At 40.1% G+C, this 14,854-nt stretch overlaps 1 protein-coding gene across 2 annotated transcripts in view; it reads left to right on the top strand.

Moving 5' to 3' along the window:
- Positions 1 to 14,047, top strand: part of COL12A1 (collagen type XII alpha 1 chain) — a 114,284-nt gene extending 100,237 nt beyond the window's left edge. For both annotated transcript variants that reach the window (XM_024731878.1, XM_024731877.1), the window contains 8 exons: positions 2,223 to 2,276; positions 3,599 to 3,670; positions 7,814 to 7,849; positions 7,958 to 8,024; positions 8,390 to 8,578; positions 9,524 to 9,592; positions 10,579 to 10,749; positions 12,985 to 14,047. In XM_024731878.1, coding sequence (XP_024587646.1) covers positions 2,223 to 2,276; positions 3,599 to 3,670; positions 7,814 to 7,849; positions 7,958 to 8,024; positions 8,390 to 8,578; positions 9,524 to 9,592; positions 10,579 to 10,749; positions 12,985 to 13,160 — 834 coding nt within the window. In that variant the 3' untranslated portion in view covers positions 13,161 to 14,047. The remainder of the gene's footprint in view (positions 1 to 2,222; positions 2,277 to 3,598; positions 3,671 to 7,813; positions 7,850 to 7,957; positions 8,025 to 8,389; positions 8,579 to 9,523; positions 9,593 to 10,578; positions 10,750 to 12,984) is intronic.
- The last annotated feature ends 807 nt before the right edge of the window (positions 14,048 to 14,854 follow it).

Genomic DNA, 14,854 nt, shown 5'->3' on the forward strand with positions numbered 1-14,854 from the left:
GGTTGGTTACACCAAAGTGTCCATCCATGGATGGATGGATTAAAAAATGTGATATATATATATCATGTATATAATGGAATATTACTCTGTCTTAAAGAAGAGGGAAATCCTGTCATTTGCAACGACATGGATGAACCTTGAACTTGGAGGACATGCCAGCTGAAATAAGCCAAGCACAGAAGGATAAATACTGCATGATCTCTCTCAATGTATGGAATTCTTAAAAGGTTGAGCGCATGGAAACAGAGTACAGCGGTGGTTGCCAGGGGCCGGGGAAGAGGGAGAAATGGGGAGATATTAGACAAAGGATACAAAGTTTCATGGAGATTGACATATATACACTATTGATACTATGTATAAAATAGATAACTAATGAGAACTTACTGTATAGCACAGGGAACTCTACTCAGTACTCTGCAGTGACCTAAATGGGAAGGAAATCCAAAAACGAGGGGATATATGTATGCGTGTAGCGGATACACTTTGCTGTACAGTAGAACCTAACACAACATTGTAAAGCAACTACACCCCAATGAAAAATTTTTAAAAAAGGATACAAAGTTTCAGTTATGCAAGATAAGTTCTGGAGATCTAATGTACAGTGTGACGACTATAGTTAATACCATACTGTGTATTTGAAATTTGCTAATAGAGTATATCTTAAATATTCTCCTACCTAAGAAAATGATAACTATGTGAGGTGATACATGTGTTAATTATCTTGATTGCGGTAATCACTTCACAACGTATACATATATCAAAACACCACATGTACGCCATAAATACATACAATTTTTATTTGTCAATTATACCCCAATAAAGCTAGAAAAAAAAGAGAAAATGGTTGATCAGGAAGTTCTTAGGATGACTGAAGGAGGATTATTCAGAGATATGATACTTACCTAAAAAAAGTGAAAAAAAAAGTGTATCTTGTACAGCAGCTGGAGGAAACTTAGATGGTAGAAATGCCATTTGAACTGTCCAAGCAATACTCCGAGCATTTCTGCTTCTTAAGTGGCTCTCGGAAGCAGTGTTGATGTTACATGAGATGAACTTGTAGTCTGCATTTTGTTAAGCAGGCCTAGATCTTCCAGAAAACAGTCTGAAATGTTTATAAGTTTCTGGAAAAAAAAATTTTTTTTTGCAGGGGGTGGAATATTTCTAACACAATTTTTTTTTTTTTTTTTTTTTTTTTTGGGTACGCGGGCCTCTCACTGTAATTTTAAAGAAATAATTTAAACTTCCTATTTTGTAAAATCAATGGGAGTGTGGATACTTAATGGAGGTATTGATCCAAATGTTCTTGATTTGTGCTAGAATCCAAGAATATGCATAAAATTAACACATATTCTCAAAGGAGACAAAAATCTCCTTTGACAGAGGAATGCAGCAACACAAAAAACGACCTGACTCAGAAATCCTTGGCTGGATTTCAGACGTCTGTACTTGGGATGAATGCTAACTGGGCAGCGAGTGACTCATTCCAGGCACAGGTCACTTGGCACCACGCAAGCTGCTCAGAGATGCCCGGTGCTTCTGTACAGATCTCTTCTCCCAGTGCGACCCTAACTGGGTCTGGCCTTTCTGTGAGATGAGGAGAGATGGACCGATAAAAAAATTGAGTGAGGATTGAGGATTTCCTTTCTTTTGAGTGGAGGAGTTAAGATAGTTTTGCCTCTTTCTTGGAGGGGAGGAGAGAAATCCCTGAGGAGTGAAGCATCAGTGGCCCTGCCCTGGCTGTCTGGTGTTGCTTAGGAAACAAGGAAGGGGGTTTTCTAACCAGGTGGTTGGCCCCTCCTGCATCTTCTGTGATGCAACACTCCCTTCATCTTACTTTGATCCTTCCTGGGCCAGTTAGTCGACATTGACTTTTTGGTAGAAAGGGCTAGTCTTCCTTTAGACTTCTTTACACTCTTATAAAAGTAAACCTGAGTATCTTCATAAAAGGAATCTGCTTTCTTCGGAGAAGACTGGATTGATTCTTAAAATGATTTCTATTTATATTTATAACTATATAAATGACTGAGTATAGAAATGAATTATTCAATAAAAAGCATAACTTCAATGGAAAACCTTTTTTGGCATATTTGTCTTTATATTGAAAGGTTACCTGCAGTTGGGTTAAATCCCTCACCTGTCACTCTTATCAACCTGTCTAGTGTCTTTCCATTTTACTTGGTCATTATTTCACTAATCTATAATTAATTTCATTTTTACAATAGGGCTTTACTGGAAAAGATGGAGCAATGGGACCTAGGGGCCCCCCTGGGCCACTGGTAAGAATGGAATAGGTGACACTCTTATCTCCCCACCCTAAACCCCTAGCCCCACTTGCTAGGGAAGAGCCTGGTAACCTGACCTTTGAGGCATGTTCCATCTGTGCTGGGGGGCACACCGTCGAGGGAGCTACTTGGTTTTATTCTGCTAAATCAAAATGGGCTAGAGAAAACAGAGGTGTTAAAATAGAGAGTCTTTCTGTTTAATCAAGTTATATTTGAAAAACAACAACAACAAAAATATCCCTAACCAACCAGTTCCTTCCATGCCCACATTAAGTGGTAGGTTTTATGACCTTACTGGTTACTTCCTGTTCTAGAATTTTAAGAGTCCGTAGCCTATGATATTTGAATTTTAAGGACATTAATTACCGAACAGCTTTAAGTCATTCAGAGGAAGTAAGTTTTACCCGAGTAGGTTTTCTAATTAAGATCTGTGGGGAAAATACTGAAGCCAATGATTTTGAAAGAAGCATCTGTATACCTGCATCCAGGTGAGATCACAATTACATTGTTTGAGGTGATGGATGCTCTCCATGGCTTCTGGCTGTATATGAGGACTGGAGAGCATATGTTAAAATAATTTTATTATTTATGTTTAATATAGATGTTCTCAAGTAGAGTTGAAATGTATAATAAACTTTGATTTGAAGTATTTACTACAGATATTAAAATTTACATAATTGATGAATAAAGGATTGTTTTACCAAAATCTGATGATTCTATTTTAAGGATATTTTAGCTTTAGACATAATGTATTGATTAGCGATATTATAAATATTTTACTAAAAATGTTGCTAAAATGTCTTAAAGCTGTGCTGAAAGGAACGGGGAGAAATTCTTATGGTTTTGATGGGATAGAGGGTGCTGATATGATAGAAGAGGAGGCACCCTTTATTTGAATGCACCAAAGAAAAAGTGAGTTTCTAGGCTGAGATGCAACTCCCAGGAGACAAGGGGAAACTCCACCACGTGGTGCCCAGTTACCTTCTCAGTATTTTCCCCAGCCAGAGTTCACTCCTGCCTTTTGATGAGTTTTCTGGTTTGGTAATAGAAACAAACTAATAGGAATTGCTTTCTGCAAATTCACTTAGCAGTCAGTTTACTAGGATCACAGTCCGTGAATAGTGAAACTGATTAAACATAGTCCATAAAGATTGAATGGGAATTTTCAAGATTTTTTTCCTCCATGTTATCTTAAAATTTGATTTTGCTCTTCCTTAGTATGTGATTATGTGCTAAAAGCTTTTAAAACCAGCCATGCTTTGTTAGTTTACTTTAGATGAAATTCTTCTTTGATGGTAAGCTTCCCTGTGTTGTAGGGAAGCCCAGGCTCTCCAGGAGTCACAGGACCGAGTGGGAAACCAGGAAAACCCGGAGACCACGGCAGACCAGTAAGTGGACGGCTTGCATACCTAGTCATTCCACTGTGGCCATGAATGAGGAGACTGCAAGGCTGTGGCATATTTATGTTATCTCTGCTGTAATGTGTGTGAAGCATTTGCTGAAGCTATGCTAAATCCATGGATTTAACTTGGTACTAGTTCTAAAAATTTTCTCTCTAAGCTATAACATTCTGGGATGAAAATTGTGGTCATAGGGTTTCTTTAAAAGGAGAATGGGATTATAAGCCAAGACACATATTTCTGCACTGAATAAACACTCAGAGCTGGGTCAGCAAAATCATTCTTTTTGTTTAGGAGCGGTATGCAGCTTAAGATAGAAAAGTACATGATGGTGCATGGTGCCTCCATGGGTGCTCTGCAGAAGTTAACCCTTTGTCAGTATCCTGTAGCCACACTGCTGGCTCTTTTCTCTTGTGCTGAGGTTGCTAGAACATTAGTCCCAGAATTAAAAGGATTTATCTCACCCACCATTATACTTCTTTATTTATTTATTTTTTGCGGTACGCGGGCCTCTCACTGTCGTGGCCTCTCCCGTTGCGGAGCACAGGCTCCGGACGCGCAGGCTCAGCGGCCATGGCTCACGGGCCCAGCCGCTCCGCGGCATGTGGGATCTTCCCGGCCTGGGGCACGAACCCATGTCCCCTGCATCGGCAGGTGGACTCTCAACCACTGCGCCACCAGGGAAGCCCCATTATACTTTTTTATACTGCCCTGCTCCAATTTACATCCAGTTTAATTATCTTTTCATTAGATGTTTTGATTAAAATAATAGTTGAGATGGTATCATGCATATCTTCTATTTGCAAATCAGCATCTCCAAAACTGAATTCATAGCTTCTAAAATACCCAGAAGTATTTGTAATGACTGTTGGGCTCCATATTCTTCGTTACAAGCTCTTCCTTATTTGTATGTATGAGGAATAAATTTATTTTAAGCAGTTTTTTTTTTGTCTGAATAGAATTCTGAAATATAAAAATTTATCTCAAAGATCAACAAGTCCAATTATTAGTAATGACACATCTATCAGGGCTGTTCTCTGAACAGAACTTCTCTCTTCTGAAGTATTGTCCAAAGTTATATAAACCCAAGCTTAAAAATTTTTTTAATGTCAAACTAACTTAGAATCTTCATGTGGTATGGCCTGCCTTCTATGTTTACATAAAATTAAGCAAGCAGCATAAAGATGAAAGGACTCCTGGTGTACTTCTTACTCTGTGTGTACTCTAGCATATGACTTTATTAGTTTCTTTTATGTCGTGGCCTCTCCCGTTGCGGAGCACAGGCTCCGGACGCGCAGGCTCAGCGGCCATGGCTCACGGGCCCAGCCGCTCCGCGGCATGTGGGATCTTCCCGGCCTGGGGCACGAACCCATGTCCCCTGCATCGGCAGGTGGACTCTCAACCACTGCGCCACCAGGGAAGCCCCATTATACTTTTTTATACTGCCCTGCTCCAATTTACATCCAGTTTAATTATCTTTTCATTAGATGTTTTGATTAAAATAATAGTTGAGATGGTATCATGCATATCTTCTATTTGCAAATCAGCATCTCCAAAACTGAATTCATAGCTTCTAAAATACCCAGAAGTATTTGTAATGACTGTTGGGCTCCATATTCTTCGTTACAAGCTCTTCCTTATTTGTATGTATGAGGAATAAATTTATTTTAAGCAGTTTTTTTTTTGTCTGAATAGAATTCTGAAATATAAAAATTTATCTCAAAGATCAACAAGTCCAATTATTAGTAATGACACATCTATCAGGGCTGTTCTCTGAACAGAACTTCTCTCTTCTGAAGTATTGTCCAAAGTTATATAAACCCAAGCTTAAAAATTTTTTTAATGTCAAACTAACTTAGAATCTTCATGTGGTATGGCCTGCCTTCTATGTTTACATAAAATTAAGCAAGCAGCATAAAGATGAAAGGACTCCTGGTGTACTTCTTACTCTGTGTGTACTCTAGCATATGACTTTATTAGTTTCTTTTCCTCAATGAATCATGACAGAAACTTCACAAGAGCCCTTAAAAGTACATGGAACTTGTTAACCCTTTCAGAATTCTATTTCATTTTACTATGACTGAAAGAGAGTCTACTGTAAGAATATCACTGATGTAATTGATGGCTGAAGTTAGAAACCTGAAAGAAACTTCTACTTCCTTTACTTGAAATGAGAGCTCTAGATACTGGCAACAAAGATGAGTTCTAAATCATACATCCTAGAACAATCTCAGAGTGGCAGTAAATTAAAAAAGAACACATGGGAACAAAGTAGCAGTAAGTGTAAAAAATAATTTCCTGAAATTTACAAAAGGCTCCAAACTAAATAATGTTTCCATAAGAGTCCAGTACTTTTAGCAAAGGGCAAACTCCAGTTTTTCTTATGACTATAATTTGGTAACATTTATTTGGACCTTATCTACCCCCTTTCCCCCCTTTATCTTCCTCATCCTTCTAAGGTAGCAAATTACCTCTCCTTTTCTTCTCTCTTCTATCTTACCTTTAGTTTCTAAAACCAAAACTAGCAGACGGGAGTATAAAGGTCTTAGGAGAGAGCTTAGCTCAGTCACTGTTAGCTTATGTCATTAGCTCTTGGAACCAGTGGTGTCTTCTTGCTAACTTGTAACACCTGATGTTGTGTCGTGGATGTTTCCAGGAACTGCTGATGGAACATTTTTATTCATTTACTCAACACGCATTTGTTTGGTGCCTAAATGTGCCCATCCGTGTTCTAAGGTCTGGGGATATAAACGTAAACAAGACAAAGTCCTTGCCCTCATGGAGATTCTAGTGGAGGATATAGACCCCAAAATGTAAATAAACAATACGGTTTCTGGTGATGATGGGTAGTGATAACAAAGAAAAGAAACACAGAATAAGGGGTTAGGGGGTAATTGTGGTGGTGGAAGGGGGCTATTTCAGATACAGCAGTCAGGGAGTCTGTCTGAGGAGGTGGAATGAAGCAAGGGAGCAGGCAGTGGGAACAGCATTCCAGGAAGTGGGAACAGCATGAACAAAGGCCGAGGGAGGACGAAGGTGGCACGTGGAAGGAACAGCAGAGAGGCCCGGGCACCGGAAGTAAAGGGAGTGAGGGGAGAGGGATGAAAGATGAGGTCAGCTAGCTGGGCACAGGTAAGCATGTGGACCACCCAGCCCATGGTGAGGATCTCTTATCTTATTCTTAGTGTGATGGGAAGCCCTTGGAGCCAAAGGGTGACATGTGCCAATTTTCTTTTTAAAAATATCAGTCTGGCTTCTCTGTGGAGAACAGACTCAAAAGGGGCCAAATGGGTTGCAGGAGGACCAGTTAGGAGGATATTGGAGCCGTTCAGGCAAGAGTCCTGGAGACGGTAAGAGGCAGTTTGGTTTGGGATGTTATCTGACCATCAGATTTGTCAATGGTTTGGGCGTTCCTTTCAGCTGGAAGCCTGGAGATATACTGAAAGACGAAAACTTCTTGCACTAGAAGGAAGACTTTTTCCAAGATCCTCTCATGGCCAGTGAGAGGCCTGACAGAATAGGGACAAATGTTATGTGGTTGCGTTTGGATGTGGGAACCACCACTTGGATTGAGCCCTTTAATAAGGGAGGCACATGGTTCCTTTCATGCCCAGTGCACAAAAAATCACTGGCAGAAGTTACAGATACATATTTAGTTAGGGAATTGACAGAAAGCTCTTACTAGAACAGGTTCTTATGGGTTCTAACTGAACCAAGATTTACCTCATGCACAACCTGAAGTAACCACCTGAGCTCCCCAGCCATGGGGATGTAAAGGAAAGTAGAATGGTAGCAAGGGCAATTTTACATGTGTTTCAGTTCCAGACCTATATTGTAAATGGCATCATAAAATGTATGCACAGTACCTAACTTCTAAATTGGTGATCATAAAATTCACATCTCAGCACTATACTGGAGGACACGTGCTTCTGAGAGAGGGAGAGACAGGGAGACAGATTAGATTCCTTTTAACAGACAAACAAAATGTGAGTAACATGGATGTAAGTGTGATGTGTCATTGTGCCAATTTGTTAGAAAGCAGACCTTGCCCTCTTTCATCATCCCGTCCATTCATGAGTCATTTTAGACCATGTTTGTCAGTTTCTAATATCTGAAATTCCTATATTTCAGGGTCCATCGGGATTGAAAGGAGAGAAAGGTGATAGAGTATGTATTTCTTAAAATTTGACTACAAATTTATATCGTGTGTTAAACATTGGACTCTGAAACTATGGAAATAATATGCTGATCCTACTTATTGATTTAATTAACTAGGGAGACATTGCTTCCCAGAACATGATGCGAGCAGTTGCAAGACAAGTCTGTGAACAACTGATAAGTGGTAACATTTCTTTTCCTTTTAATGTATGAGTGTGTGTGTTGTTTTTAGTTAATTGCAGGAAAATGCAATTTGTGTCGTAAACTTTCGAAGATAGATGTTTCTATTTCGTTTTCGTGAGCTCTTATTTTTATACATTGTCAGTTTTGTATCCTGTTAGATAAAGCCAATGATATTTTAATGACTATCATTAAGATAAAACAATAAACCAAGGTAAAATAATAGCCTGCTATCCTTACATTCAGTCTGATACAAAATTGTATTTTTTTTTTTTTTTTTTTTTTTTTAGGTGGACTCTCAACCACTGCGCCACCAGGGAAGCCCCCTTATTGGGTTTCTTACTAATAAGTCTTATTTATTTTTTTTAGGTCAGATGAGCAGATTCAATCAGATGCTGAATCAGATTCCAAACGACTACCACTCTAGTCGCAACCAACCAGGCCCGCCGGGTCCTCCAGGGCCCCCTGGCAGCGCGGGAGCCAGAGGGGAACCAGGGCCTGGGGGGCGGCCAGGCTTCCCGGGCACACCAGGGATGCAGGGACCCCCGGGTGAACGAGGTAGGCATTCCTGGCTGCTGCATAGGGATAAAGGTAGGAATCTGCAAGTGTAGGAGCTGGGTCCGGTTGAAAAGCATGTAGAAGACTGGACGTAGCAAACTACACTGGTCTTGTTTGGACAGCCCCAGAAGAGCCGTGCATCCATGAACCTGTCTTTCTCTTTAGGCAGCCGCAGACTGTAGAGATCCCTGTCTTAGAAAACAGGAAGATTTTGTCATGAGAGCTCAGTAAAGACAACGCTATTTTCTGATTGTTGCTGTCGTTAATGGGAAAAACTGTATCCTGGCAAACTGAATCAGGCATAAAATCTTATTGTTTTGACTGGCAAGAGCTGGGCAGCAACTGAATGCAAGCAGCCCTAAGATTTTGGATCTAAGTTCTTCTGGTTCCTTTATTCAGGGCCTGGAAACTGGTCTTATGTGTTTATGTGGCTTTAATTTCATGGTAGATAAGTATAACTGAAGGAAAAGAAGAAAAACAGGATTATGTGATTCCAGATGTTTCAGGATGCTGGGTACTCTTGTCAAAGTGATGGCTAACATTCTGTGGAAAACGTAGATATGTCTATAATTCTGATTATTTAGATGCAGTACTGATAGGGCTACTAAAGATAAGATACCTTTAAGACGTCTTCAGTGAGTTGTAACTATTTATTCAAGATTTCTGTTCTTAATTACAGCTTCTAAAATAATATATTAGATGTGTTTGTTTTCTTCAAGTAATTTTTCCCCTGACTTGTAGCCAGATCTGTTTCTTGGCCATGAATCTGGAATTACACAAATGTCTAGAAAGAATTTGGCTTAAAGCGTGGACTTCTGTGAAAAATTGGGTTCTGCTTTCACTACGGGAAATGAATTACTTGAATCAAGTACTGTCAGTTCCGATGAAGGCTACATATTTCCGGATCATTTTCCCTCTGTGTTTTCCCATTTTGTGCTTGCTTAGGTTTGCCGGGAGAGAAAGGTGAAAGGGGTATTGGATCTCCAGGACCTCGAGGGCTGCCTGGCCCCTCAGGTAGGTTTGCTAATAGATCAAACAAGAGAACATATCATTACCGAGAGAGCATACGACCCCACGAGATGCACAAACTCATCCTGTTAGCTTCAGGCATACTGACCATCACGGAAGATGTTTTAGCAAGAAGTCCCACTTGTATAACCTCCTCATTTTTATGTTCTCTTTGTTCAAAAATGTTTCAGTGCGTTCTATTTAAGCGTTTACTCTAACTTTAATATATGAGGGTTTGAGTTTTAGTGACACAGAGGGCTGTTGTTTTCTCTTTATGGGATTCCTGTTTGTTTTGTTTGGCCTCATAGCCTTTAAGGATGCTGTCATTTCCTGTTCCTTCTGGTATTCTTTAAGAGGTCGCTAGTAGACTGAGGAAATATACTCTCATTAGAAATCCTGACACGTTACAAGATTTCATTCACAGTTTCTTTATTGATGTTTTGGAAGGAAATAATAGTTGTTCTGTGCATTTTGTTTACTAGATTGAAAATGAATTTTTTTCTTCGTTATAAGGTCCGTGAGACCCTTGCAACCATGGTCAGTCCTGGAGGTTAAATCTTTACATTTATGTTAACCATGAGTAAGTGTCACTTGATCCAGAAATAGCACTGCTTCACATAGTCTGGAGGTGGAGCAGGCAACCCGAATGTCTGCCTTGGCTACCACAGCCATTTCCTGCAGCGAGTCTTACCTTTAAGACAGTGGGAGCAAACCAGAGAACTCACTGATATCTTTAGTTTGGCTCAATTCTTGCTAAGTCAGTTTTCTTTGAATAAGACCATTAACATAGTTGGATTTTTGGCATTAATTCTTGAATCACTGGTAAGAAAGTTCTTCACTGGGTCATACTGGTGATTCCTTAAGGAAATATTTTCTTACCATACACTAGTGAATCGTCTAGTCTTGAAGTAGTGGAGGTGCCAAAGTATTGTTGACTGCCTCAGGAGATATGTTTGACAAGAGGGGAAATATTTCTTTTAAACCCATAATAGGTCCACAAGGAGAATCCAGAACGGGTCCACCAGGGTCCACAGGTTCAAGAGGTCCTCCAGGTCCCCCTGGTCGTCCTGGAAACTCAGGTATCCGAGGCCCCCCAGGTCCTCCTGGATACTGTGACTCTTCCCAGTGTGCCAGCATCCCATACAATGGACAAGGCTATCCAGGTATGTTGTTGCCATTATAGGGACCCAAACTCACCTGAATTTAAAAACCTTTATGGAAATGAAGTTCCCTAGGACGGAAGGAAAGTTGATTTGAGGATTTCTTGAAGATGTCAACTCTTTCAGTTGTATGTTTTGTTATCCTCTCTCAAAAGAATTAATGTTAATTTTATAACATTATTTCACTGTTAGGAGTTGAATAATTATCTTCTCCTCCTTTCTATACTTCTGCACTTACCAGATCACATCATAAACCTCTCTTTATTTCTCTTGGGAGTTCAAAGAATGCTACCAATTGACTGTTTTTTTTTTTTTTTAACCCTAAAGGCTGGGAAGAGGGATTTGTTGAATACAGGAATATATCTAAAAAACCGTTTTGAGACTCTAATGTGTAGGCAGACTATTTGATAACATGGTGCAGACAACTGAAAATATTTCACTATTTCACATTGTCCATGGAATTAATATTTATAAACTCTGGGACTTAATGTTTTTAGAGTCAGTCCTGAAATTCTAGTACTCGACAATTACAGGAGGCAGGAGTCTCTTAAGCCTGACTTTGGGGACTGTTGGGATGAAGGAGATATGCTGATCTGAAAATAAATATATTAATGCTGTGGGCAGCGGGCAGCGGTGATCTTTTCATCAGCACACCCTCGAGCTTCTTGCAAGTTTTAAAAATGATCCTGCTGTTTGATATGGTTGGCTACTAGCAAGTAGTGCATGAGTAGTTGAATATCTAAATATCTATATATCTATATATTTACGTGCATCCTTACCTATGACCAGAAGTAATCATGAATTGTAAATTTCTCAAGCAACCCACTCCCACAATTACAATTTCCCTCTTTATGAAAGAAATTTAAATTACCTCTGCCTTCTGGTTTGTGTGAATAACTTGAAATATATGGATATATACATATCTACTTTAACCATTACATACTTAGATGAATGTGTATAGATGTTTTTTTTGCATAGTAATTCAACTTTTAAAAACTATCATCTTTGACCTGTTTCAGGTTCCGGCTAACACATTTTCTAAGTCGCCAGCGCTGCTTACAGTTTGAATACATGAAAATCCTGTTTCTGAGATGTTTGCGCACGTGCTTATTAGGAAATGAGTCTGTATGGAAATCTCACCACCGATATGGTTAATGAACTGGGTGGACATCATAACGGAGGGTGGAGACTCTTTATACTAACTTGAATGAGACAAAAGCAGTGGTGTTAGTTTATAAGCCTGATGCATTTCAGTAATAATGTAGAAAAATATTATTTAAAAGAAAACGTTCACACACACAGCTCACGAGGAGCCTCAGCTTTGAAAGAGGCACATAATAAAACTACTAACCGCAGAGATGATGCCATTTTGAGAAAAACAATTAACCTGGTTAAAGAGAAATACCTTATGTAAATAATAAACTAATGATGGCTTGTAAATGATTTGTATGTGATCCTGTCCACTAAAATCACTTAACAGTCCTGTACAATCAGCTTCTGCCTGCTGCTTGCTCTCTGCCGGAATAACACCAAATAGAATCTCATCTCTCGCTTGTTAGCGATGTGTCTGATTCAGGGCATGTGTCTTACTATGATTACCTTTTGTACGTGTACTTTCATTTGGATTTTGTGATCGCAATTTTCAAACCAAAGTTTGAGAGTCACTTCTTCTCTTCCTGTTTCGCTGTAGTCACTGGAGGTCCTCACCCACCAGCTGTAACTCAGGCCGTGGGAGAGACAGCCACAGAACATGTCATGTACTGTATATTACCTGGTGATAGTTGATTTTCACCTCCAGAGTTCAGTTTCTAGGAGCCAATGTCACTTCCCCATACCTCCTCATCTTTCCAAATGGTTCTCTGAACTGAGGGGTTTGAAGTCATGAACGGTTGCTTGGGGATTTGCAGTATCCTACCTAGGTTGGTTTACAGTTCTCCTTGGCCCAGTCTCTGACCCTTCCCAGGTATTTGTGCAATGATTGTACTTACTGCTGGATCTTTGAAGGTTAAAAACAAGTGCCGTTTCATTATTGATCACCAAATTCTCTCTGCAAATGGAAGCAATCAGAACATTGTAATTTATCTATTTATAGTTATGAGATTAAGACTGGAGTGCCATCCCCTCGGGTGATGATTTAGCTTTTGCTGTGTGTGTGTGTGTGTGTGTGTGTGTGTGTGTGTGTGTGCGCGCGTGTGCGCCTTCCAAATCATGCCATAACTGTAATGTTGAATCGGACAGAGCCCTACGTGCCCGAGGGCGGGGCCTACCTGCCTGAGCGCGAGCCCTTCATCGTGCCGGTGGAGCCCGAGCGGACGGCGGACGAGTACGAGGACTATGGCGCCGACGAGCCCGCCGAGGAGCGTCCTCCCCATGAGCGCTGGCGGCGCGCCCTGCTCCGCGGCCCCCGGCAGTGAAGCTGACACCTCGCGCGCGCGCGCGCAGCACGGCCAGGCTGGGGGGAGGTGTTGGGATTCTCATTTACAGGTCAGACGGAGCAGTGCATGTGTTATCTGTCACGTTTCTTCCGGCGTTGCTTCATCCGAGAGTACCCTTTCTGGCTGTAGAGAACCTTGTTCCTGCAGGAAGCCTAGCTCGCTGCACGCAGTCTGTAGAAGTCTTTGCCTTTGCTCTTGAAGCGCTTGCGAAATACTTTGTTCACAAAAGTTGCAGGGAGAGAACGAACGCGCCTTGTGCCTTTAGGTAGCACAGCGGGAAGCCTCAGTGAAACTCTTAGGTTAAGCAGTTAAGTCCTGGAACCCAGAACGACTGTGTATTTCGAGAGGGCAGTTTATCTTTTCCAATGCTTATTTGCAGTTCAATTACATCCCGATCCAAGCAGTTCCCCTCCTAAAACCAAAAAAGAGGGAAAAGTCAACTCTGTTGCAAATATTTATCTTCCTCTTCTATCTTCTGTTATACATTAGGGCATAGTATGCTCTTAGACATCTCCTTTAACAACCACAAACCTTAAGCCATGTAGCTGAAATTATTGTATCAACTGGATACAGTTCCATATTGCCTTAAACCTCCTTGTTTTAGACACGCTAACATTCATACCAAATTGCAGATTATTCTGCAGAGATGGAATTGCATGTTTGTGTTGTACATTTAGTATGAACTTTCTTTTTTCCCAGAACATAATGTTTCTTAGTTATCAAAAGCAGTTGGAAAATGTTTGCAAGACTATGAACATAGAATTGCTGCTTTTATATTTTAACTGCAGATTGTGAATTTCACTGCCTTATATTATTTATTTCTGAAACAAAAGAGGCATTTTTCAATAAAACTACTGAAAATTTGACGTGGTATGTTTTTTCTTTAATGGCCTTTTGGACTGTCCAGGCGGTTGTTAAAACAAACAAGTTCATATCCTTGGATACAGTTACAAATCTTGCTAATATTATTGAATTATGCTAAATAACTTTAGATTTTTAATGATGTGGTGAAGTCATAGAAAGAGGGTAGTGAGAGAGCCTTAAAAAGCCCAGCAGATTCCAAAGGCTTTATTAGGAATGTAGAGGAAGTGTGGGTTGGTGGAAAAACAACTAAGTATCCTAGGAGACCCCAAACAACCAAACAACCTTTAACAAGCCACAAGATTTCATATGCATTCAGTCACTTTCCTATACCATACTTTACCCAATAACATGTTTAACTGCAAAGAGGATAATCCTTAATGGAAATGTTTACATTTAGTGATACCTTCTTTATTTTTACTTTTATGAACACAATAACATCATTTTAAATATCAAAGAAAACAATAAATGTTTGTTTGAAAGAACTGACATCTATTGAAGAGAGAAATACTGAAAGAACATTTTCCACAGAGCAAAACATCTTGAGTTAAATGCTCCCTGGAGACCGCGATCAAGAGGGTCCCCAAGAAAAAGAGGAAATTCTCTTCCAAGGAGGAGCCTCTCAGCAGTGGACCTGAAGAGGCTGCTGTCAGCAAGAACAGCAGCTCCAAGAAAAAGAAAAAGCTCCGAAAGCTATCCCAGGAAAGTTAGAATGGACATTTCCCTAGTAGGGCATAACTTACTGAGATATTTCCCAGCCCATCCCCTATAGCCCAATAAAAATAAAAACAAATTCACGAGTCAAAAAAAAA

The sequence above is a fragment of the Neophocaena asiaeorientalis genome, unplaced genomic scaffold (assembly GCF_003031525.2).
Source record: "Neophocaena asiaeorientalis asiaeorientalis breed wild unplaced genomic scaffold, Neophocaena_asiaeorientalis_V1.1 scaffold450, whole genome shotgun sequence".
In the NCBI taxonomy this organism is placed as follows: Eukaryota; Metazoa; Chordata; class Mammalia; order Artiodactyla; family Phocoenidae; genus Neophocaena; species Neophocaena asiaeorientalis.